This window comes from Bradysia coprophila, assembly GCF_014529535.1.
Source record: "Bradysia coprophila strain Holo2 chromosome X unlocalized genomic scaffold, BU_Bcop_v1 contig_35, whole genome shotgun sequence".
NCBI classification, from domain to species: domain Eukaryota; kingdom Metazoa; phylum Arthropoda; class Insecta; order Diptera; family Sciaridae; genus Bradysia; species Bradysia coprophila.
The window spans coordinates 2,491,103-2,515,691 of record NW_023503325.1 but is presented as its reverse complement, the minus strand read 5'-3'; the positions used below and the strand labels follow the sequence as shown (position 1 = coordinate 2,515,691).

The 24,589-nt window shown below is 35.7% G+C and overlaps 2 protein-coding genes across 2 annotated transcripts; both read right to left on the bottom strand.

Moving 5' to 3' along the window:
* Positions 1-85: 85 nt before the first annotated feature.
* Positions 86-2,179, bottom strand: LOC119069442. The gene is made up of 3 exons (XM_037173497.1): positions 1,062-2,179; positions 880-1,004; positions 86-326 (listed from the first exon to the last, which is right to left on the bottom strand). Exons 1-3 carry the CDS (start codon positions 2,059-2,061, stop codon positions 186-188), a joined length of 1,266 nt encoding a protein of 421 aa, XP_037029392.1. The 5' UTR covers positions 2,062-2,179; the 3' UTR covers positions 86-185.
* A 2,318-nt stretch (positions 2,180-4,497) lies between these two features.
* Positions 4,498-7,412, bottom strand: LOC119069441. Its single transcript, XM_037173496.1, has 3 exons — positions 6,106-7,412; positions 5,917-6,041; positions 4,498-4,651 (listed from the first exon to the last, which is right to left on the bottom strand). Exons 1-3 carry the CDS (start codon positions 7,097-7,099, stop codon positions 4,565-4,567), a joined length of 1,206 nt encoding a protein of 401 aa, XP_037029391.1. The 5' UTR covers positions 7,100-7,412; the 3' UTR covers positions 4,498-4,564.
* Between the last annotated feature and the right edge of the window lie 17,177 nt (positions 7,413-24,589).

Sequence of the window (24,589 nt, the reverse complement as noted above, 5' to 3'; positions counted from 1 at the left end):
TTTTGACGCGCAGCGTTTTTTTTTGTTTTTTCTTAATTTTGATTTCTGTTGATGAAATTTGCGAAAAATAAGGAAAATAGGGATTTTTTAATAAAATAAGGAGGAATAAGGAGGCTTTTTATAAAAATAAGGAAAAATAAGGAAATAAGGAGGTGTGAGAGGCCTGATTTATTGTTAGTCAAAATTCAATTAAAATTCAATCGTTTTCGGATTGTTGGAATGATGCGCAACGAAGTTCTTTCAGATGCCCATTCCTCATGCGATTTCTTCTCTTCATATTTGCAAATATGATTTATAATCTTCAAGTTCTCAGAGTCATAAAAGTACTGAAATTAGAGAAATTTTTTTTCAAGATTCAACCACATCAGAATTGAATCGCGTTTGGGTGTTCAATCCAAAAACGTTGATGCAGAGATTGAAATCAAATACTCAGCATGGGACATACGACTTTTTTTCGCGTTGAGCTTTAGCAACAGGCTATGTGAATGACAAACATAACTTCGTTCTTCGTTGGATGTTTTCTAATGCAGGACATTTTGAGATTTATCTTTGAAATTATCTAACGCATCAGATCTAAGCCTTCATTCAAATTGTTCTATATGTCTTTCAAAGGGATACTACGTAGCAACTCAACATGGCCTATAGTGTCCAGGGACCGACGATGTATCCTGAGGCCGCAACAAAGTAATTGACTCAATGTAAATTTCAGTTGAACGTAACGGTAGCCTTGGGAAGATGAAAAACTCTGTTAAGGGGCATCTGATGCCATTTTCTGATCACATTAAAGGCTAAAAAGTCCGTTGCTAAGGCGCCGTATGCTCACCATGCTGAGTATTTGATTTCGATCTTTGATTTTATGTCATTGGTTCAATCACTTACCTTCGGTCGATTATTACTCCAACCGCCACTGGGACTGTACCGTACTTTCAACTTTCGCTGTTGAGGCTGCAGCAATGGACTGAGTGCAGTAACAATCCCAAAAATCATATCGGCTTCCTGATCAGCTGTAGTGCATTTTAAAAGTTGAATGGTTGGTTGGTGGAATTCACAGAAACACTTACCAGAAAATTCGATTAGACATTGCGTTTTCAGAGCGACGTTTTCGAGCATTTTTGTTTTGTCGACTATTGACGTAAGCTTTCGAAGCGTTAATCCAATATTATAGAAACTAATGCGTTTCAATTTTGATGGGAAAACCGTACGTTCAGGCATAATGCATTTGCTCGTCATGTTGGCAATTTCTAAATATTCCAAATTTTCAAACAATTGCAACAGCTCGAATGTTTCGTCGTCAGTATCGCATGTGACATTAAGTGATACTAAGGTCCATTTCGTCGCCAATTGAGTAATGAATTTATTGCAATTTTCAATGCAATTAAACTTGAAATCGTTCACTTCCTTCAGATGAAATAAATTCGGAGAGTGATTGACTCCCAGTCCTTGTATGGAGTCAAGATGCAGCTGCTTAAGTTTCGGTAAAAGTTTCAACAGCTTCACGAATCCCTTGTACGCCCAATCACATTCTATAGTTTCAATATCGGGATTGTGTAAGAAGATTTGGCGTAGAACATCCTTAGCTATATCACATTCGATGATTCTCAATTCCTTCAACTTGTTAAACTCTTGTAAATGGGGACACGTTCGAAGCGATAATACCGTATGGTCTATGAAAAGCAACGATAAGCTCGTCACATTCTTGCATTTACTTGTTATTTTGCGAAAAATGTTATCGCATCCTTCATATATTTCAACTGATTGAACACGCCATCCGATCACTGAAAGAATTGTGCAAAATTGCTGCTCCGTTACCTTCAAGCTGGGATATGACTCCGGGTAATCGCAGTCGGAAATGTCGTTTATTGTAACAATCTTGAACCGAGGATTGAATGTATCGGTGGCAATATTCTTGAATCGAACACATGTTCTTGATAAATTCACGAGGTCCAGCAGTTCGACACATTTGAATATTCGAATCAAACAATCGTTGTTTAACAGCAACAAAGATGGTCCCCCAGATATTTCGGTATCGTTCGATTCATGCAGGTCAATTGAATTCTCCATTTTATATTACTGGAACTCACTCAACTCACTATTCGAAACAAAATGTAAGACGAAAAATTAGGTGTGCGCTTCATGTGAGAAAATAACAAACAAATAGCAATGGTTGCTACATTGTTCGTTGTTGTAGTATGAATAGTAGCAACCATAGAGGCTGGGACGCCGTTTCGACGGATGGAGGAATTTGTCTATCATTTCTGAAAAAACCGTATGCGACCAGCTGTCAAATTGAAAAAGACATAACCACAGATTTTTTTTATACTTCCAGCATCACCAATTTTAATGAAATAAATTGCTAACATGATCCTTGTTGGATCAGAATGAACATAAGTCCATTTATTTATAAATCAGATTCAGTATTCGTACACAATTTCCGAATTGAAAAACGCAATTTTGGAGACCAATTTTTGAACGCTCATATCTCAGATAATACGAAAATATCTTGCAATAAAACCCTTTACGTTAATTTTGACACCGATGCAAACGTATTTCCATATTCTGCTTCTCGAATCACTGTAGTCAAAAAATAATTATTTTGTAAACAACCGACCAATTTTGGAAAAAGTCAGCCATTTTTGACATTTCATTCGTTATATGAAAAAGGCTGACAAATTCCCTCTATCCGTCGAAACGGCGTCCCAGCCGTTATCTTAGCATCTCTCTCCGTCGAAACGGCGTCCCAGCCGGTATCTTAGCATCTCTCTGGTTACATGAGTACTGCATGGTCATAGTAGTGATCGTTGCGAAATAAGGGTATCGCTTAGATGAAAGGCAAAAGTGAATAGTTACTACAGTCAAAGGCAGTCAATTTACAGCATAAATTTGCTTCAGCTGTTTTTCAGCTGATCCACACATACAATCAAAACTGGTTTTCCTTGTTCATACGGTTGAAGCTGCTACACGCACGCGCATGATAGTGGTAAAACCTTATAAAGACGTATAAACGGTTGTGATTGTTTGTATGGATCAGCTGAAAAACAGCTGAAGCTAATTTATGCTGAAAATTGACTGCCTTTGACTGTAACATAACAAGGTATAAAAAGTTGAAAAGTAGAGTTTTGGTGTGAATTTGGTTGATCCGAGGCTGAGGTCAATAAATACACGAAAACGAGACTTTTCATTTTTTATATCGAGTTATGTAATGGATTTTATTACATACGCGCGGTGTTCGGATGTCAAAATTACTTAACTAGAAGTTTAATTCAAAAATTACACTTCAGTTCTATGTTGTCTCGTTTTCGCTTATATGATAAAATAGAGTACACACTTGTCACTATCACTCTCGGCAAGCCTCGACTTCTTTGTGCCTCGACTTCTTCGTGACAAGTGTGTAATATATATTAAATTTTTTCTCGAAAATGAACATTTCTTTCTGGATTGTTGCTTAGTATCTTATGTGCCATAATCTGTCAATACAACCACATTTCAATTCACGCCGTAAGCGCGGTCGAAATTCAAAATGAAAAGTGCGGTGGTCTTTCTAACGTAGCGTCAATTTCATATAATGAAGCGTTGAAATGTACTCTTCGGTTCACTTTTTCATCGAATCGTTCACTTAAAATTCAAATTTTAGGCACACTTACGACGTGAATTTTTGCAAGTGTAGCGATCAACCGGCGGTTTCCTCTAAATTCGTGTACATTTAGCACGTTTTTTTTTTTGGGCAGAGTTTTTGAGATTCAACTGATTCAAACTGCTGAGGACAACTCAAAAATAAGAAAAAAGTTGATTCTAAAATTTTAGAAAAATTTGAGTTATCGAATTTTATTTATGGAAATTTGTCACATTTCGTGAACTTTGGCTGTACCTGTAACCCGTCCACTTTAACAAACTAAACAAAAAATAATTATTGTTATCATAAAGGTGAAACCTTCAGCTTTACAAATATACCCAAGGCCTTTTATCTAAATTAGAGAGTGAGAGTGATTCACTTCTGATAGATAAAGTGTTACGGTACACCTCTGAGCGTAAAATCGCATAGAATTCATCTATAAATTTGAAAATAAAGCCTAACATGAGTGAAATATTTCCTTCTCAATTGCAAAGTGTGTGACAATTGCGTAGAATTTAGGTGTTATACAAATGACTTTCAGTCCAGCTCTTCATATAGAGGCTCTACCGTCAGAACACTAAGGGTTTTACAATTTTTTCGTTGGTTCTTTAATGCGTACGCGGAATGAAACGAAAAAGCCGACTTTTTGTGGGAATTTCGTTTACCGAAACCGCGAGACCAAAGACAGCAAACACACGATAACTTGAGTTTTCATTTCATCCGGACGTAACTAATGGAATTGACATGCTGAGGCCGTCAGAAATAAAAAAATATTTTCGGCTAACGAACATTTAACTTTATGCCAGTCCATGATGAATGAAAGCACTTTTTCTGTGCCAAATATTTTGGTCTTTGCATTTTTCGAAGCAGAAATATCTTTGTCGCATTATGAAATCTATTTATTGTTAGTCAAAATTCAATAAAAATTCAATTAAAATTCAATCATTCTCAGATTTACGAAATGATGCGCAGCGCAGTTCGTTTCGATGCCCATTCTTCCCACGACTGTTGATCTTCATGTTTGCAAACGTGATTTATAATCTGTAAGTTTTTAGAGTCATAGAAGTATTGAAATACAAAAAGATATTTGGGTGTTCGATCCAAGGACATTAAAACAGAGGTCGAAATCAAATACCATGGTGGGCAACGCTTTTAATCTCGTTGTGCTTTAGCAACAGATTTTTTTTCATTTATGGTTTCCCTAATCAGTCGTATCGTCCTATCATCAATTTTCATTAATTTTGAGTTTCATTTCTATTCGCTTGGGTTTCGATGTGATTGACCAACTTCGTTGGATGTTTTCTAGTGCAGGACATTTCGAGATTTATCTCTGAGGTTATCTTACGCACCAGAACTCCGACTCCGACTCCGACTTCACTATACCCAGCGAGCGATGTATTTCAATCACTATGCATCCTTGATACCGCTAGGCCAACCAGGTAAGTGGTAAAGGACAATCACACAAGGAGCTGACCCTCAATTGGCGTACAGTCCGACTAACTACAACATTTATGTTCAGAGTACATATTCAAAAGATCCCCTGAGAGATTCACCAATAAGTCATCCGATCTCCTGAGAGATTCACCAATATCTCAGTGTTTTCGATGATGGGTGCTGAATAGTAAATGTATAATTAACAATGCGATCTACATATACAAACTGAATCCGAGATTATTCTGTCATAAATGGCCTGTTCTACTTCATTCATGTTAACTTTATCTGCATTCGGTATACTGTTTCCAAAAAAATCGTCGCAAAATTCATTGATTGGTGGAGGAGTTCAAACTTGATGATTCGAGCAAAAGATCGTTGAACCAAATTTGTCGTCTTTTATTAATCGTCGGAAAAACATCAGAAATTCATTCATTCATCTTCTAGTAGGATTTCCATTCGTATTCATCAATTAATCCTTGGTGTTTCCCTCAAAATTGATTAACTTTTTATCTTACGCACCAGAACTAAGCGTTAAATTCGAATTGTTCTACATGCTCACGTCTCAAAGGGATACTACGTAGCAACTAAAGGTGGCCAGTCCTATACTACCCATGTGACGTAGTATCCTGAGGCCGCAACAAAGTCTTTGATTCAATGCAAATTTCAGTTGAATTTACATCGAAATTCACTCAACGTGAAAGTCTCGGTAGGCAAGGGAAGATGCAAAATTCTGTTAAGGGGCATCTGATGCGATCTCTTTGGTCATATTAAAGTCTGAAAAGTCCGTTGATAAGGCGCAACGTATCGTATGCTCACCGTGCTGAGTATTTGATTTCGATCTTTGATTTTATGTCATTGGTTCAATCACTTACCTTCGGTCGATTATTACTCCAACCGTCATTGGGACAGTACTGTACTTTGAGAGTACGCTGTTGAATCTGCGCCAATGGACTGAACGCAGCAACAATCCCAGAAAATATCTCGGCTTCCTGATCAGCTGTCGAATTTAGTGAATTTTAAAAGCTGAATGGTTGGTTGGTGGAATTCACAGAAACACTTACCAGAAAATTCGATTAGACATTGCGATCTCAAAATAATTTCTTCGAGCATTTTTGTTTCGTCGACTATTGACGCTAGCTTTCGAAGCGTTAATCCAATACAACAGAAACCAATGCGTTTCAATTTTGATGGAAAAATCGTACTTTCAGGCACAATGCATTTGCTCGTCTTGTTGGCAATTTCTAAATATTCCAAATTTTCAAACAATTTCAACAGCTCGAATGTTTCGTCGTCAGCATCGCATGTGACGTTAAGTGACACTAAGGTCCATTTCGTCGCCAATTGAGTAATGAATTTATTGCAATTTTCACTGCAATAGAACGTGAAATCGTTCACTTCCTTCAGATGAAATAAATTCGGAGAGTGATTGACTCCCAGTCCTTGTATGGAGTCAAGATGCAGCTGCTTAAGTTTCGGTAAAAGTTTCAACAGCTTCACGAATCCCTTGTACGCCCAATCACATTCTATAGTTTCAATATCGGGATTGTGCAAGAAGATTTGGCGTAGAACATCCTTAGCTATTTCACATTCGATGATTCTCAATTCCTTCAACTTGTTAAACTCTTGTAAATGTGGACACGTTCCAAGGGACAATACCGGATGGTCTATGAAACGCAACGATAAGCTCGTCACATTCTTGCATTTGCTTGTTACTTTGCGAAAAATGTAATTGCATCCTTCATAGATTTCAACAGATTGCACACGCCATCCGATCAGCGAAAGAATTCTGGAAAATTGCTGTTCCGTTACCTTCAAGGGGGGATACGGCTCCGGGGAATTGCAAATGTCGTTTATTGTAACCATCTTGAACCGAGGATTGAATGTATCGGCAGCAATGTTCTTGAATCGAACACATGTTCTTGATAAATTCACGAGGTCCAGCAGTTCGACACATTTGAATATTCGAATCAAACAATCGTTGTTTAACAGCAACAAAGATGGTCCCCCAGATATTTCGGTATCGTTCGATTCATGCAGGTCAATTGAATTCTCCATTTTATATTACTGGAACTCACTCAACTCACTATTCGAAACAAAATGTAAGACGAAAAATTAGGTGTGCGCTTCATGTGAGAAAATAACAAACAAATAGCAATGGTTGCTACATTTTTCGTTGTTGTGGTATGAATAGTAGTAACTCGCTGCGAATCAAAAAATAAAAACACTTTCTTATTCTTGAGGAGAATGGAAAGGGTACTATGCTAACTGCAACTGGCCTCGTAGTAGCTAAATTCAACTGGTGCATTATCGCGTTCCATCTATGCCAAAAGCTTATATACGAAATTCAAATCTTTTAAACTTTCAAGCATGTGTTGTGTACAGCTAAATTATAGACATAGTTTTGACATTTGATAATCCAGGGTAGTATTCATATTTTTGGGCGTGTTTTTTCAGAATGAATGGTACAGTAGATGAACATCATTGCTGAAATAAGATTTTTAATTAAAACAGAAAAGTTTTTGGTTCTGAAATTCGTTATCGGTCTGAATGCAATGACGCAATTCGTAGATAACGTCTTTAAAAACAGTCCCATTTTTCGAACTGAATGATTCAAATAATCGTGCTCATTTACAGAATACTGAAATCTGATTGACTAGACTTCATAGTCCGGGAGCATATAATTTTTGTCAATTTTTCGTACTCCAAAAACAGAAGAGTCATCGTGGTATCAAAACCTCATTCGTTCAAGTTGGAATTTCCTATTTTTCCCGAGGATAACACCAACCAACGTTTCTCATGTGTGCATTTTGCGACATAGTCAGGGACGGATTTAGGTTTTCAGCGTCACTGGCGAAGGTGGTGAACTGTCAATAGTTTGGCCAGTTTCTAATTCTCAATTTGTTGCACCATTACGTAATGGTATCGACTCTTTACATTTCTACTATCCAGGTTATAATATATGTGAAACGGTTCTACTCATTTTTTGTTGTCTTGTGGCGAATTTTACTAATTTTTTTCATTAAAATAAGAAGCCAAAATTATCTGAGAAACATTGTTAATATCTCAGCGTCAAAATTTTAAATTTGTAGTCAGTTGGTGTCTCTAACGGACAAAATTACGTAAAATACGTGGTCCCAACATGAAATACGAAATGTTTATTGGTATGTGTGTTTGCCCTCTTAATTAAGAGGGCAAATTGATATATCAAAAGCGAAATAGCGTTAGCGTATGCATGTATTGGTGTAGAATTATACGAAATGCATATATTATACAAACTAATGTTGGGACCACATTTCGTCGTACAAATTTCCTCTCTAGTTATATTTACTCTAAGGTCTCTAACGTTCGTTCTAGAATTTCTTGTAATAATTTTATAAAATCTTTTTTTTTCGCGTGCAACTCTTTTGCAACTCTGTATTTTTGCGTGCAACACTTTTGCAACTCCTTTTTTTAGGATGCAACTCTTTTCAGTGAGAAATTTCCTCGTTTCCTGTTTTCTTCCCTCAGTAAACAAATAACCATTTCTTATTCCCGCAGTACTATTTCTATTTGCCAATAACAGTGTTTTCCAATCGTAACGAAATTGGCTGACGACATTTTTTACAAAGTTACAAAGTTTAAACACCCGTGGATGTTACAAATATTTATACAATTTTCCATTACAGATGTTGTCTGATTGAAAATCAAAGTGGACATGAATTAGATTCATTCCTATCTAATCTTGTCCTGATATATAGGAACATTAACCTGTCACATACGGCTATTCATCTGTTATCGATAACGACGACAAAAATGAGCTTGTCATCATCCTGGGAATATGGTCCTTTATACAGTAAAATTGCATGTTGAAGAAATTGAAGTACAAGATTTGAAATCGACAGATTAAAAATACTTTGATCGATGGAAGTAATAGTTTCGATAACAATACTGGGCACATGCTTCCCGTCTGTAACAGGTTAAAGTCTCAGATTTCGAAAGGGACGCTTCTTGTAGTGTCTTAAACATTAAAGTCATAGATTCCGATTTTCCCTGTTCTGAAATTCTGCAAAACTTTAATCTTTATGTAAATTGGTGAGTGTCGGGTTCACAATAGCTATTTTCTTAACGCATGTAAAATGCGTTGTTTTAGTTAGGAACAACGCTTTTCCTAAACGACGCTTCCAATACGCGACGAGGTCGGAGGAAAAAAATTGATAGTGTCGGTGAACTAGACTTTAGGAAATTTAATTATTTCGAACAACTCCGAAACTCAACAAACAGATGCTTTTCCTATGAAATAATGTGCTTCAACACATTCAAGTAACACTGTTCTTCCCTCAAAATCTGCACAAAACTTAGGTGCTATTCCAAATTCTCAAATCAACTTTGGTTAGGAATGAAACTATCATAAAAACCACCAAACGACATAAAGTGTAATACACTCGCACTATTAGTAACTGAATGTTTCCCGGACATTTTCCATCAGAGTAAACATATGAATTCACCGTACCCTTGACCATTAGTAAAAAAAAAACTTTTTCTTTCTTAATCGTTCGTATCTTTTGCAGCACACATTGAATTCAATTTGTAAGCTATTAAAACAGAAATAACAAAGAAAGTTTTCCAATATCCATTCATCTAGAAAGTGACGTTATATCAGTGTTTTCTTGTCTTGCTACTGCTGGTTCCAAGTAGACAGCAAGGGGGAAGCTCACCATTGTAAATGTTAACACAGACCGTAACACGTATCAAACAAAGGTAGATGCTAGAGATAGATTGGGAATGAATGTAGAGTGAAAACATTTTTAATGGTCACATCAGCTGTCATATAACTTGGATCCTTACAGTGAACGACATCTCAAATGTCTCACTGTCATTTTTTTCAGAGAATGTCATTGTGAATTTGCAATGACACAATAAAATTCTCAGAAAAATTTGACAGTGAGACATTTGAGATGTCGTTCACTGTATATTGTTCTACTACAAACTCGGTGACGTAAGACAGAGTGTCTTTTTTAAGTATTTCTGTGCATTGGTAAATAGCAGATTACGTCATTGTTCGGAACTTTTTATTTTGCCAAGTGGGACGTTTGCAGCTCGAGCCGAAGGCGAGGTAAACGACTACATAAGGTAAAACACAAAGTTCCGAACACCTATAAGTTATTTTCTTACTAAGCCTCTTGATATGAGTTTTAACTTTCTTGTCGATGAGGTAATGACTCATTTCCCGGGAGATTAATGAGTAAAAAAAGGTTTATGAAATGCTGAGAAAATCTTAGTGGAAACTGTAATGAGAACAGTGAGAATTTGCAAATTATTATTCAGTTTTGTCCACTGTATGTACACCCCCTCATGTAATGTACGGTTGAATTTTTATTCGAAAATATCAGCTAAAAGTATCGAGGAAGTAAAACTTCAGTTCGGAAAACTTATTGCTTTTCGGTGTTTTTCGTAAAAGAGCAACCGTGTTATTTAAATGGAAAACTTTAAAAGCCAATGCACTTTCAGCCACTGTGCTTGCAAACAAAACAATGTATCGCTTTTTGTTGTCGAAAACAAATTCGAAACAAACATGAAAATAGAAAAATATTATCGTTTATCATGTGAAACGCAAAATGATTCGCTTGAAACAACGTACGCCCATAGAAAATTTTTATGCGGAGCAATTGCAACTTAATTTTCAATGGAAACTTCATATTTTGTCTGAAGTAGATTGTATTAAGGCCATTGTTAATGCATACCTAGGAATTAAAAGTTTAAAACAAGTACTCTTTGAAGGAAGAGGGACGGGATGAAAGTGGGATATCAGTAAGAAAACCCCTTAAAGGGTGAATGTCCTTGTGTCCTTTTACTCACAAAATAACACCATTTATCTCGAGGCTACGCATTCTGCACAAAGAAAATGCTACACAATCGGAAACCCACTACTCTCATGAATATTCAAAGTCAAAAACCGAATCTGTTCACTCCTGCCAGTGTCTAGCAATCTACAAAAAGTGAGGACGGGATTTACGGATCCATAAGTGAGATTTCGTTAAAAAGAGCATTTCGGTTGTCACATAATTCGTTCGTTTACTTTCCAAAATGACAATAGTTTTACATCTCGTTCGAATTGTGTTAAAACGTGAATTTGTTCAATAAGTCGATATCGATTAGAGCGGAATATATTAACGTAATGTTACTGAGCATACCGCGGATTTTATTAATCAAATGAATTCAGAAAAAAGTCTTTACAAAATATCATTAAATGTATGAGAGAATGCGAAGGTTATACAAACACACCTGCATTGACATTTTTCTTATTTCGATTTTTTTTCTCGAAATTTTCGTCGAGAAAATCTATTTCAAAAGACTTGGTTTTCATTTATTGAAAATCGAATTCCATTACTTTATATTGGAATACCCTTCAGAATTGGGTTTATGTGTATGATATTATTTGCTGGGATTTTCCTGAGTTTTTTTTTCTCCTTCTCATTGTAGAAAGCATTTTCATTTTTATTTTTATGGTCTTGTACACAAAGAGAGACAAAAAAGATTTAGATTGAAAAGGCTCTGAATAATTGAATTTAAATTTGATTCTTTTAACGAAAATGTCGATAGAAAAGTGAGAAAAGTTTATTTTGTGCAAGATAAGTAGATGAATGGGCTAGCTCCGCATAAATTTTAGAATTGTATTTAAGTTTTATTTAAATGGAGTTTTCTTTCAAATAAAAATTCCGTATTCATTGAATGGATTGCAGAGGGATGGAATTTATCTGAAGCTTCTATTAATATTAGAAGGTGCGATAACAGCTTTTCAGAATAACTAAAAGACACCAGAACGACGTTATTCATACATCGAAGATACGGGAAAACTTTTTCGACAGCTCGGAGCCTTTTTTGTGGCCGCAACCAATACAAGTAAATATGTAAATTTGGCTTTTTTGTTTTTTTTTTCTTCTCGTGTCGACAATACAGATATTTGATTGAGCGTAATTAATTAACCGATGAGTATCGTGTTGTATGCTTAGCATTCTATATCGTAAAAATATGTCAACAGATTTAGTGAATAAAAGATATACTTCATTTTGCCACATCAAATTCGAATCCCTGAGTCAGGGGAAACAAAATGTGGATGTCCATAGGTGACATAGATACGACAAAAAATTCCCATCTTTCTGTCCGTCCGTGAAAACATTAAAGGTCTTCACCTTTTAGCTTAGAGCTGTAAGCTCCTTGAGGAGGTCACACAGATCGCCATTTTATTACGCGGGAACACACTGCTGATGATTTTGCATTGCAAAAAATTACAAAAATAAAAATTCACCACATCATCACAGCAATGACAATGTTCATTTTTTTGCACGAAAATTTGCCATATTATCGTCATCTGTATGCGTTACATCCCAAAGTTTACAGACGAATTTTATCTCTAGATTAAGGTGGCCTCACAATCATCCGTTTTCATTCCGTTTTGCCTCAGTGTACGTGACAGTTGTCACTTCAAACAATATGCTCTATTGTATGAAATGCCAACTGACATGTATATGGAGGCAAAACGGAATAAAAACGGATGACTGTGAATTAAGACTTACTTGTTAGTTTGTTTAATTGTTTTAAGGTCCACCAGTCCACCTCTTCTATTTTGTTTGATTGAACTGTCAAGTAAACGGAGAGCTAAAGGATGTAAATGCAAGCCTTGTTCGAAGAAAAGCAAAATCGGTCGAATGAGACTCAATAAGGGTCACACTGTTGTGGCATTATGCCACCAAAAACAGTGTTGATCTCACCAATCGGGTTGGTCAAAATCGGTTAACGGGATCGGAATTTAGGGGCCACGGACTAAGCGTTGACCACTCTATCAACTCTGCAGTGAATGTAGTTTTTTATCTCAAAAAGTAATCAAGACCGTTAAGCCAAAGCATATAAACACTGAAGGTAATGCAAATGCGCAGTTACGCACGGATCTCTACTTTCAGGCGAAATTAGTTATTTTATGTTGAGTTCGTTTGCGTCAATTTGCAGCTAGTGAGTGGCAAGGTGAATAAATTCGATTCCGTACAAACAGGGCAGGTGCAAAAACATTAGTCACAAGAAAATATGACGATTACAAATATGAATTCACCTGAAAGTAGGGATCCAGAACAACACCGATCCGCTGTTTTCACTGTTCGTATACTTTGCGTAAAGCGACGTAGCTGTTTTCAATTCCCCAACAAAATGGCCAACACCCGCCATATTGGATTTGCGAAAAAATTAAATATTTAATTGAAAATGTGCTTAGAGAGCTCATGTCAAGAAGGAAGTGATTTTTTATTTATGTTATAGGCATCCCATAATTCATGGACATCTATAGATGACTACACCTACATGAATTTGAGTCTTGCAATTACTTTGCTTAGCTCATAATTTTTGGTAGTGATCTCGATTTTCTTGTCTACGAAATGATTGCCATGAGCCATGTCCATTATCATCATAGTAATATTGGTCACAAAATGCATTAACATGATTTGTGTGATCCTTTTCAAAAAGGGATTCACATCAATTCGTTGTATCCACGTACCATGACAAATAAACCATGAGAATTTGTTCAAATTCATTTATTTTTTCGTTCTCCAGCATTATTTTAATAATGTGTTTTATTTATATATAAACATGGCATATGAGCACACATAAGTATAAATAGCATTTTCGTTGACTGTGCGTTGTGTAAAATGAAAATAATCCTTTACTTATTATTATTGTGCGCTGGCATCATATGGAATTCTTTTTGTTGGTGGTATACACAATAATTACTGTATGAGTTTTGAGCACTCGTAGTATGTGTTGTTTACGAGTTCATTGAAAACAGGGTCGTTCAAAACCATTTCGATGAAGTAAGTAGTCACTAGAACCATTAAATAATAGGCGTTTGTCGGAAACAATAGACATCGGAAAACGGATTGCCAGAATCGCCCATTACGAGAATCCCTAGAGATTGATGGTCGTTTTTAGTTTGTGTCCTAAGAGATTCTTCCTCTATAGCGTAATCCGGCAAAGTACTGGATTCTCCGGTTATTGTGAAATCAGGCACAGTCTCAGATTTTTCATCTAGTGTCATCTGTGACAGTAACAAATTTCCCCTTTATTGCGTAATCTGGCACAGTAACAGATTCTCTCTCTGTAGCGTAATCTGGCACATAAGCCAAGTCCACATTTTCAGTGGTGGGGTAATGTCCCGTCGCAAATAATAGAATTTGCGTGCGAGATGGTTTGTTCTAAAATTGGAATCAGTGTGTCAAACTGAAGTGTTTGACCAAACCACATTATTTGTGTATCTGCATCTGCGTGACCTCGACCTCCCCAAAGTATACAGCCTTGCAACATTCAGTCCTATAGATTGTGGAATTTGTGTATCAAATTTCACAGTTGCGTAACTCTATATACATCTACACAATCCACGCTCTATTGGAAACAGTAAAAGATTAGTTCCAGTCAACAGTCAAGATTGAGCCAAAACTTTAAGCGATTGGTTTCTCTTCAGTCCGCAATAATGTTAAAATATAACTCTTGTTGGAGATTGATAGAATGTTGGCCCGTTGGCTGTCATAAAATCATAAAATTACGGAAAAATTGTATATCAGCATTGTTACCGGTTCAGTGCACCCTGTGCATAAAGTACAGACGTGAATAATTTTGAGCTGTTTGGCTTTCAGAATGTGTGTATACGTTTAATCCTCATTCCATTTGAAAAATGTGTGCAACGCATGAACGCGTGCCATTCTTATCTAAATCAATTCATGTGACAACATCAGCTTTTCCATTTTAAATCCATTTATGAAAGAAAATGAGTTTATGCGATTTCATTAAGTACGGAACGATTCAAAATGTTATTTTCAATTAAAGTGTGCAATGAATGAATGAATGAAATAGATGAACAAATTTTTCGCAAGCAACAAATTAACATTGGACGTGTTGTCATGTTGTTCTAAGGCAGTATGCAGGTTTCCAGGCAGGCAGGCAGGCAAACTTTTTCAACAGGCGTCAAAATAATGCAATTATTTAAGTCGCCATCAACGCACTTCAAGCATGAGTGGTACTATAAATAGAGTACTGAAACATGACAGTGCGTCACACGACTGTAAGACACTGTGAAAAACTATTTCATCAACGCAGTTCAAGCAAAAATCATCATAGTCGACAGCTGCCAAGTAGAATACTATTTTGTATGAAATGGTTTTTTACAGTGTTTTAGAGTTGTGTGACACATTGTCAAGTTTCAGTATCCTATTTAGAGTACCACCTATGCTTGAAGTGCGCTGATGGCGACTAAAATAATTGCATTATTTTGACGCCTGTTGAAAAATGTCATACAAAATGGTACTCTATTTGGCTGGGCTCTTGAACCGAACATTCCAATGTGCTGGTTCTATCCTAAAAAAAAGCCTTCTAATCTTATTGGGGGTCGATAAATGATCAAAAACAGCGGACGGGATTTATTTTGTGTGTATAACGACCCTAACGACCGAAAGAGCATCATTTTCTTGTACAATATGACATGTATGAGAGATTGAAAATATGTTTGACGATAACGTGCACACCGAATATACGACATAGATATGGCGATGTTGATAAAGATGATCCATAAATCAATAAACTGAATGTTTAGTTTTGCATCATGCTACATATTATTCGACCACTTTATTTCAAGTTTACATTGTCTTCCAATGCTCATTTGGCCATATTGACTCTCAAAGTGAAAACAAATTTAATTTAAAAAAAAACCAATTAATTAAAAAGTGTGTGATCGACTAATAGTAAATTTTTCTTCTTCATTATTTTGCTTGTCTCTTCAACCCGTTCAAATTACACAAACGAAATTTTCTTCTCAGCATTTCACATCTTTTGTGCACCATCATCGTTATCGTTCATATTATTACATGAGTTTCGTGCTTCTGCATAATAATATCAGCTTTGCAACGGTTATTTGTTATTTCGTATCTTATCGGAATGGTGAGTACATGAAATTTAATATGCACATCGGAATTGAAATATCTTCGATGTTTATTATTACATTATTACACTAACAAACTAGGCCACACCTTTTGGGCGGGTCAGGTCCCTTGTCTGCCAATTGTTTTCAATATATTTTTAATCAATTTCATTTTATTTTCCGTTGTTGTTTAACACCACACATCACAAATAACTGATATAACAACCTTCGCTTGAGTACAAATTCTTTGGAAAAGTACTTTTTCTGTTCTCTATTTTCTTGTAAATTTGCGGCCACATTTTTAATCAACAATAAATCATAAATAGACAAGGCCTCGTGTGAATTACAGCCCTCGCTACGCTCTGCCCGCAAACTTTCCACTCGTATAAGTTGTCTATTATTCAGATAGTCTTATTGTTAACGCTAATCAAAAGTAAAAGATGCGAATGTGGAACGATTAAAGGACTCTTTCACTTTGGTACAATATAAAATAGTACGATAGACGTTCTGCCCTTACACTTATGTATAAAAAAGAAGCCCCCCGGTACTTACTACATTCACAAAACCTTTAATCATGGATAAAACAGCACGACTCGTGCGAATTACGGCCCTCGCTTCGCTCCTGGCCGCAAACTTCACACTCGTGGGAGTTTTAAAGTTTTCTGTTTGATTGTTTTTTAGTGTCGTTCCATACATTTGAATAACAATTCAGAAATTGGTTTTTATAAAATTTTATAAATATTTTATGTCATGGCGTGAAATATGCTACTTTTGCCCATGATAGCCAACTATCACCGTGATAGCTGACTATCATGCGTGTGATACATGGATATAACTAACCGACAAAATCAAATTCCATCAAAGTAATCTTTTTCGGTTGATTGAAGAGTGGAAAATACTGTTTTTCTGGAATAACTTCCACATCCATAATCCCACATAGCCCATCTTCGAACTTAACCTCAGGAATTCAATTCTGCGTCGATTAATAATATAAAATTAGTAATTGGTTGGTAATTACTCAAGTTATAGTGTTTACAAGCAAAATATTGGGACAAACAATTCCATTTTTCATAACATGTCATACAACCTTTCATACAAAAATTTTAGTGTATTTTCCGGCATACGACCCTGACTTACAGTCAAGGGAACAAGCTAAATCAATGCCGTCGAATGTGCAATAAAATGGGCATCAATCGTCGAACTGTTCGCATTATTAGAAATCCTCCATAACATTGTAATTACCAACGTAATCATAATAAATTGTATTTTGCCGAATCTGTTATTTATCGACTTCCTATTGAAGATATCTATGCTGTACAGACCAGATGTACTCCGGGAAAAAATTGTGATACGGCGCCCCTTTTAGGGATGATCAGAATAATGATTTTTTGTATATTGTTTTGACAAGAATATAAGTAAATTATGCTTAACACACACGAGACATTGAAAATATGACGATAATGTCGTAACTTTCGAATGAAGATAGAAATTCTTTTATCCAAATGTTAGAAGTTTCAATTTATGGTGAATAATAACAGCAGTTTTATAAAAGTGAGACTTTATTCAACGAGAGATTTAAACCGAAAGAACACTAAATTTAGTTATTACCAAGTGCTTACGTGAGTGTACTAACTCGATTAGAACTTATGTGAATGCTACGATTACATGTTTCAACTTACAGACTTCTTCTCATTGACATAAATTCTACCACTCATAATTTAATTTAAAGAAACGCAGTACGCAAAAGTAATTCGTCTATCGTGATACGAGATATCAAATTATTTCACGTGTAAAGTATAACGTTATACTTTACGAGCGAGGGAAAAGGTTTTCACTAGTGAGGGAATAGCCACTTTACCTCACTAGTAAAGTAAAATCGATTAACCTTTAACAAGTATATATATGACCAGTATTATTATCGGGTCTATTACTTCCATCGATCAAAGTATTTTTAGTCGGTTGATTTTTTGAAGTCTTGTACTTCAATTTTTTAACATTTATTTTACCATATTTAAGGACCACATTACCCAGAGCTGGTCAATATTTTTGTCTTCACTATTGATAACAGATGAATAGCCGTAACTTATTCTTCTTCTTCTTTTTCAGCCATTGTATATCCACTGCTGGATGTAGGCCTCCACTTCCTCCTTCTATTTTGAACGGTCTGCTGCCACTTGCTGCCAATTTGCTCCTACTACTCTCTTGATGTTATTCGTCCAACGTTCTAGTGGTCTTCCCATAGGTCGGGTTGTTGGTGGTCTCCAGTTCATCATCGATTTTGTCCAACGTTCATCCGTCATTCTTGCAATATGACCTGCCCAGTTCCATTTTCCATGACATCGACGATTCTTGTCTGTTGTCGGATCCATTCGTTCAGTCATTTTGTCTCTGAGCGAAATTCCCGACATACTTCGGTCCATGGCTCTTTGCTTGTTTTCTGATGCTTTCGTTAATGTCAATGTTTCCGTTCCATATGTTAGGACTGGGAGAACCTACGAATCAAACACTTTCCGTTTCAAGCTATTATTCATCTTGCTCTTGAAGATAAGCCTGAGGTTACCCAACCTAGACAAATTGCTGCCCAACCTAGACAAATTCTTCGCTTCACTTCGGCAGTTTGATTGTCCAATCCCAATTTCAGCCTGTGACCAAGGTATACGTAACTATCGACTATTTCAATCACTGTGTCTCCAATTTTAATTTCTCTGTCGTCGTCGATGTTCGTCATGACCTTCGTTCACGTTAGGCTCATCTTTAAACCCACTTTGCTCGATTCTTCGTTCAACTGCAGTAGCATTGTTTGTGCTTGAGCCAGATCGACTGCTGTAAGGACAATGTCGTCTGCAAAACGGAGGTGACTCAAGTACTTGCCATTCACGTTCATTCCCATCTTACTTCAATCCGATCTCTCCTTTCTCCTTGTCTTACACCTCGACCGATTTTGAAATTCTCACCAAGTCTTACATACGACGTAGCATTTTCGTACACATATCGAATTGTATTAGAGTACCTCGAGTCCACTCGGCATTCGTTCAATGAGTTCAATAGCTGTATGTGACAGGTCAACTCAAGTTTTCTTGTTCTTCCTTCTCAAACTCTGTTTCAAATATTCTTCTAATTCGTCTTATTCTTCTTCTTCTGAATTCTACTTCTTCCTTTTGTCGACTGAAATTTGGTTGCCTTTTAGATTTAGGTCTTCTTCTGTCTATCATCTCCTTCTGCTTATCGTCATCGTCTTCTTCTTCAATTTCATTCTCTTTTATTTTCTGTCCTTCTCTCTTCCAGTCTTTTCTTTTCTTTCGCCATTAAACTTTGCCAGGGTCAATTATTTCGGAATATTTCTGTTAATTCAAATTTGCCTGGGTCATTACCATAATTTTTATCCGATTATTTATTTTCTTTTTTTCTCTTTTCTTCAATTGTAAAATCGCAATCCAATCTTTGGTTCATTTTTCATTCTTGTCGTCAACGTTCTTTCGTTCTTTTGCTTCACATTCCAAATTATAATCCATTTTCAGTCCGCTTTCGTTTTATTTGCCTGACACAGTTCCAACACACAAATAATAAATTCAATCAATCCTTAAATAATCGACTTGTATTCTCCACTGCCCTATTCCCGATCTGGGCCCATAACCTGTTAGAAGTTCCAATTTATGGTGAGGAATAACATTAGTTTTATAAAAGTGAGAATTTATTCAACGACAGATTCAAACCGAATGAACACTAAATTTAGTTATTCACAAGTGCTTACGTGATCGTACTAACTCGATTAGTAGAACTTATGTGAATTACATGTTTCAACACCAAAAACGCGATTTCTGCTACTGTCAATGAAAACTAGGGCCAAATTGTGTTTTCAATGTCTCGTGTGTATAAAGTATTATTATGAAATGTCAACTGTCGTGTACACAAAGGCAAAACGGATGACTGTCAATTCAGACTTAGGTTCACACTTTCAACAGTTTGAAGAGTTCACGCCGTAAATTATCCTAAGAATTTAAATGTGAATTCTGAATTGTGAACAAACTAGTATTTTATCGCATAAAGAACAGTCCTATAAGATTTGGGGCGAAAGCCGTTAAAGCGAGGGGGTCACATGCGGCTATTCATCTATTATCGATAATGACGACAAAAATTATGACAAGCTCTGGGTAATACAGTCCCTTATATTGCAAAATGTATGTTTAAAAAAATGTAGTACAAGATTTTAAATCAACAGATTAAAAATACTTGATAGATGGAAGTAATAGATCCGATAATAATACTGTTTAACAGGTTAAGTAGACCTTTAAAAAAACTTAATAAAAAAGACGAAGGTGAACCGAAGGAAAGATTTCGATTTTTTTAAATTCCTGCAAATTTGAAAATCCTATGATAGCCGGGCAATCAACGTTATACTTAAAAAAAAAGGAAAAGGCGAATGATTGTGCCATAGCGGATCATTTTAAAGTCTCAATTTTTAACATTTATTATATGACATCACCGTTATTTTGTCAAACTCTCAGTTGCAAATATTTAAATGTTTGGCGCAATTATGGCGTGAATTACCGTTTTAGCGACATTTTATATTAAAGGAAAGTCCAGGTCGTTAAATTAGATACATCTTGTAACAGGGAAAATCCGAAGAAATCGATTAATGAGCGCACGCTTCACATTTTGTAAAAGGATAAAATCCAGGACAAGTCGTATAAGCTTAAAATTTATATTTAATAGTTAAGCAAGAGATAAACCCTCGTTACAGCATCTTTTAGTAAACAATAGGAGCTTTGCTTAAGCAATTCGCGGCATCCATAAAAATATGCCCGCATTTCAGCGTTGTCAAACAAAGCTTTCTTTATGAATGTACTGAGTGGCTAAAGACTATAAACATTTAATTTTACATGCTTCAGTTGTGACCTTGTTCTGCAATGAATTATTATCTGCCGATCACCACAATCAGGAACTACAACCATCTTTTACACCTACCGCCGTCAACGAAACATGGTATATGACGCACAAGTCTCGGTGCAGTCTGTGCCGACATTTTTCAATCGTGCTCTGGTCTGATTATAAGCTTTTGAGAATAAGGGGCAAAAAATAACTTACAATTCTTCTTACAATGCTTCTTTCTTATATTCTATCGTAAAAATAATAGAGTTGGAAAACTGCATATTTTTCATACGAAAGCTATACAATAACATCAAATTGAAATCCTTAAATTGCTCAGAACAGATAGATCCCTGTGAGTTATTCTTTTCTATTTCTTTTTTTTCGTATTATATATAGCGTTCATAATAAATACTTCGTCAGATCTTTTGATAAAGAAAATAATATCCTTTTGTCTTTAGGATTCGTATTATTGTCATAGATTTGATTCTGAGTTCGTCTTCTTCTTCTTCTTCTTCCAGATACTTTATTTTTTATAAATATGCTACAACATAGATTGTTTTCTTTGTTGCTGTTTCGTCTTACAATTTTATATTTTCATAATTTTTTTTTTGTGCTCATCTCATCTTGAGGATAGTATTTCATTGTACTGATTTTGCATAAAGAGACGAAACGAATTTTCCACAGCGTACATAAGAATAAAATGTGGTATTTATGAAAATGTCATATTTTTTTGTTAGTCTAGTGCCGAGTTTTACATTTGTAACAAATGAGAAAACTTATTATTTTGTACAATCAAAGGCGAAGATATTAATGCAAATGTGCATTGCAATAAAAAAAAAGAAGAAAATCCTGTGTGATTGGAGGGAAATATTTTTTTCCATCCAGGAAGTACGATTTCAAAGCAGACTTCCTGTGAATTTCTACAGGAGGCACAGCATCTCATTTGGTGTAATTGGCGTATTTAAAATGAATGTGATGTTATCTGAAAATATAGGAGTTTCTGGAAGGTTTTTTTTGATCGATTTAAAATGTTCTTAGATTTACGCGAAGAAGAAAATTGAAAAAAAAAATCGGATGAACGTGGGTTGCCATTGGTATGAAACAGGTAGAGGTCATGTGTTGTTTTAATAGGTCTAGCAAATTTGAACGGAATTCGACATTTTTTGCTTAATTCAAGCCATTAGTGCGCCAAAAATTTAAATGTTCACCACTGATAGTTAGACGAAAAAACGCAGGCGTCATACAATAAATGTCAAAAACTAAGCGTTAAGGCAAGTACCTACCCAGTTCCTGAAAAATCGTTGAAAAAATCATTCGGTCCACTGACTAAAAAATGTTTGAAAAATGTGTGGAATTACGGAAAGTTACCACTTTATATTCTAATGGCTAGTGACTTTGGTGAAATATAATTACCAACAGCGCAGTATTGGTATATCATTAAAATATGAATTGGTAACTGTGGACTGCAAGGGCCCTCTCAATAGAACCAAGGCTGTAAACTTTGGAGAGGTCACGCAGATACAGATACTTGGGTTACACACCACACTTGATGATAACATGGCGGATTTCATACAAAAATTCACCTACTGTGAACACAATCATCGCCGTGATGATGTGTTGATTTTCTTATGTATGTAAACTCATCAGACGTATATTAGATATATCTAATTAAATGGCGGTCTGCGTGACCTCCCCAAAGTTTACAGTCTTGAATAGAACAAACTGACAAATTAAAATGAAAAATCATATATTTAAATGTGAGTGTGACAGCTCCGTGTACAGACAGTAAAAAGGGACTACTATTGTCAAAAGTAAAGGAACTCATAACGTCAAAAGTCAAAACAAAGCTGACGTTTTCGTGTCAGTGGTGTGTGTTTTCAAACATTTTTCAGCCAGTGGACCGTATGCTATTTTTCAGTCATTTTTCAACCATTTTTCAGGAACTGTTAACTCATCTTTAAAATGACCCGATATCCAGTATGTTACGGCGTGAATTGGATAGATATTGACAATACCAATCCGTAAAAACCAGGTAAAGGTGGTTTCTGCCCATATCTCGAGTAAACAGACTTATTTTTATAAAATTTGAAGTCCAAATTAGTTAAAAAAGCAAATGCCATTTACACACAGGAGCGAATAGCCCAAACAGCGGTAGCGGGTTCTATTCTCACCCGACATACGTTTAACTGTGTTGTATGCTACTTATCCTGTAATAACCCAGGTGCAAATAACATCTACTGTGTTGTTGGGCTATTTTGATAAGCACGTCACTTTCGGAAGCGATGACTAGCATTGACTGTGTTGTACAGCCATTTGCACCCGGTGCGAATAGCATCGATTAAGCAACACAATAGCTGTTCGCTCCCGGGTGTGATTAGCATCGGCTAAAAAGACAATGCACAAACAGGTGGTCAACGTGTTGCTACGGAGTACTTCATCGAAAACACATACATATTGCAAGCATTTCGGTAGAATCTTGAGATAATATTGCGATTTGAACGATATGCAAGCATTCCGGTACAATCTTGAGATTTTCTCTGCTAACACCGCAGATGAAAATAATATTCACAAATTCACCATATACTTAACATATCTTATCTCCTACTGAAGTAAATTCTTGAGATTTCAAGAAAATCTTGAGATAATCTGAATGTTATTTGCTTGATTTGTATACTATTCACAGTGTAGGGACATTATTTTTAACATGCAAGCAACGCATTTCAAGCATGAACGTTACTCTAAATAAGGTACTGAAACTTGACAGTGTGTCATATAACTGTAAAACACTGTAAAAAGCCATTTCATACAAAATAGTACTATACTTGGCACTTGAAGTGTGTTGATCTTTCTTTTTTTTATTTTCCAAAAAAACATGAAACTATAATGCGGATCCTGTTTACTCACTAAATAAATGCTCAACGTTCAAGTGAGTTTCGTTTTTTTATACTGTACAGAAGCTATTACCGCTACCAACATCACATGCGTGCGTAAACACCCTTCAAACGAAATTTCATCAAAATTATAAGTCAAAAAGGAAAAAAATCACGCATTATACATGTCCAAAATGATTTGCCTAAACGCATAAAAATTATGTATCAGTTAAGCAATCGCTCCCTTTTCCAATCATTCGTCTTCTTTTTTTTTATTTTCCTTACACACACACAAAAAAAAACCGTAAATGCGTCTAAAGTACCCGTCAATATTATTTTTTTTCCAGACTCGGATGTTTTTCAAACATGATTGAAGTGTTTTTTTTCTATATCAATCAACTTCATTTCATTATGATTTTCTGGAAATCTGTAAAGAAAACATCTAAACGTGTATATAGGAACATTTCTGAAACCCACATAATGCGTTACTTGCATGCTTTGATATATTTTGTTTTTTAAATGTTATTATTACGGTCGGTGATGCGATTTGCAATTTTAAATTTAAAAAAAAAAATCTGAAAAACGCATCATACCTTCACAAATATGAATTTATAAAGCAAAATATTAAAAAGCAAGTCTCGATTGTTGAGAATACAAAATATAAATAACATGAATGCGAGAATAGTCAGAAAAGTCGAGAGAGAATTGCTCAAATCTCTACACATCGGAAACCATTGAACCGTTTCTCTCAGCAACATTTTTTTTTCTCTCCTCCAACACAAATGCTCTGGTATGTGTGCTGAGCAATTTTAAAAGAGCAAAAAAAGCACTCCGGACCGGATTCATTTTCTTGACATTAGCATTAAGTAAAGTTAT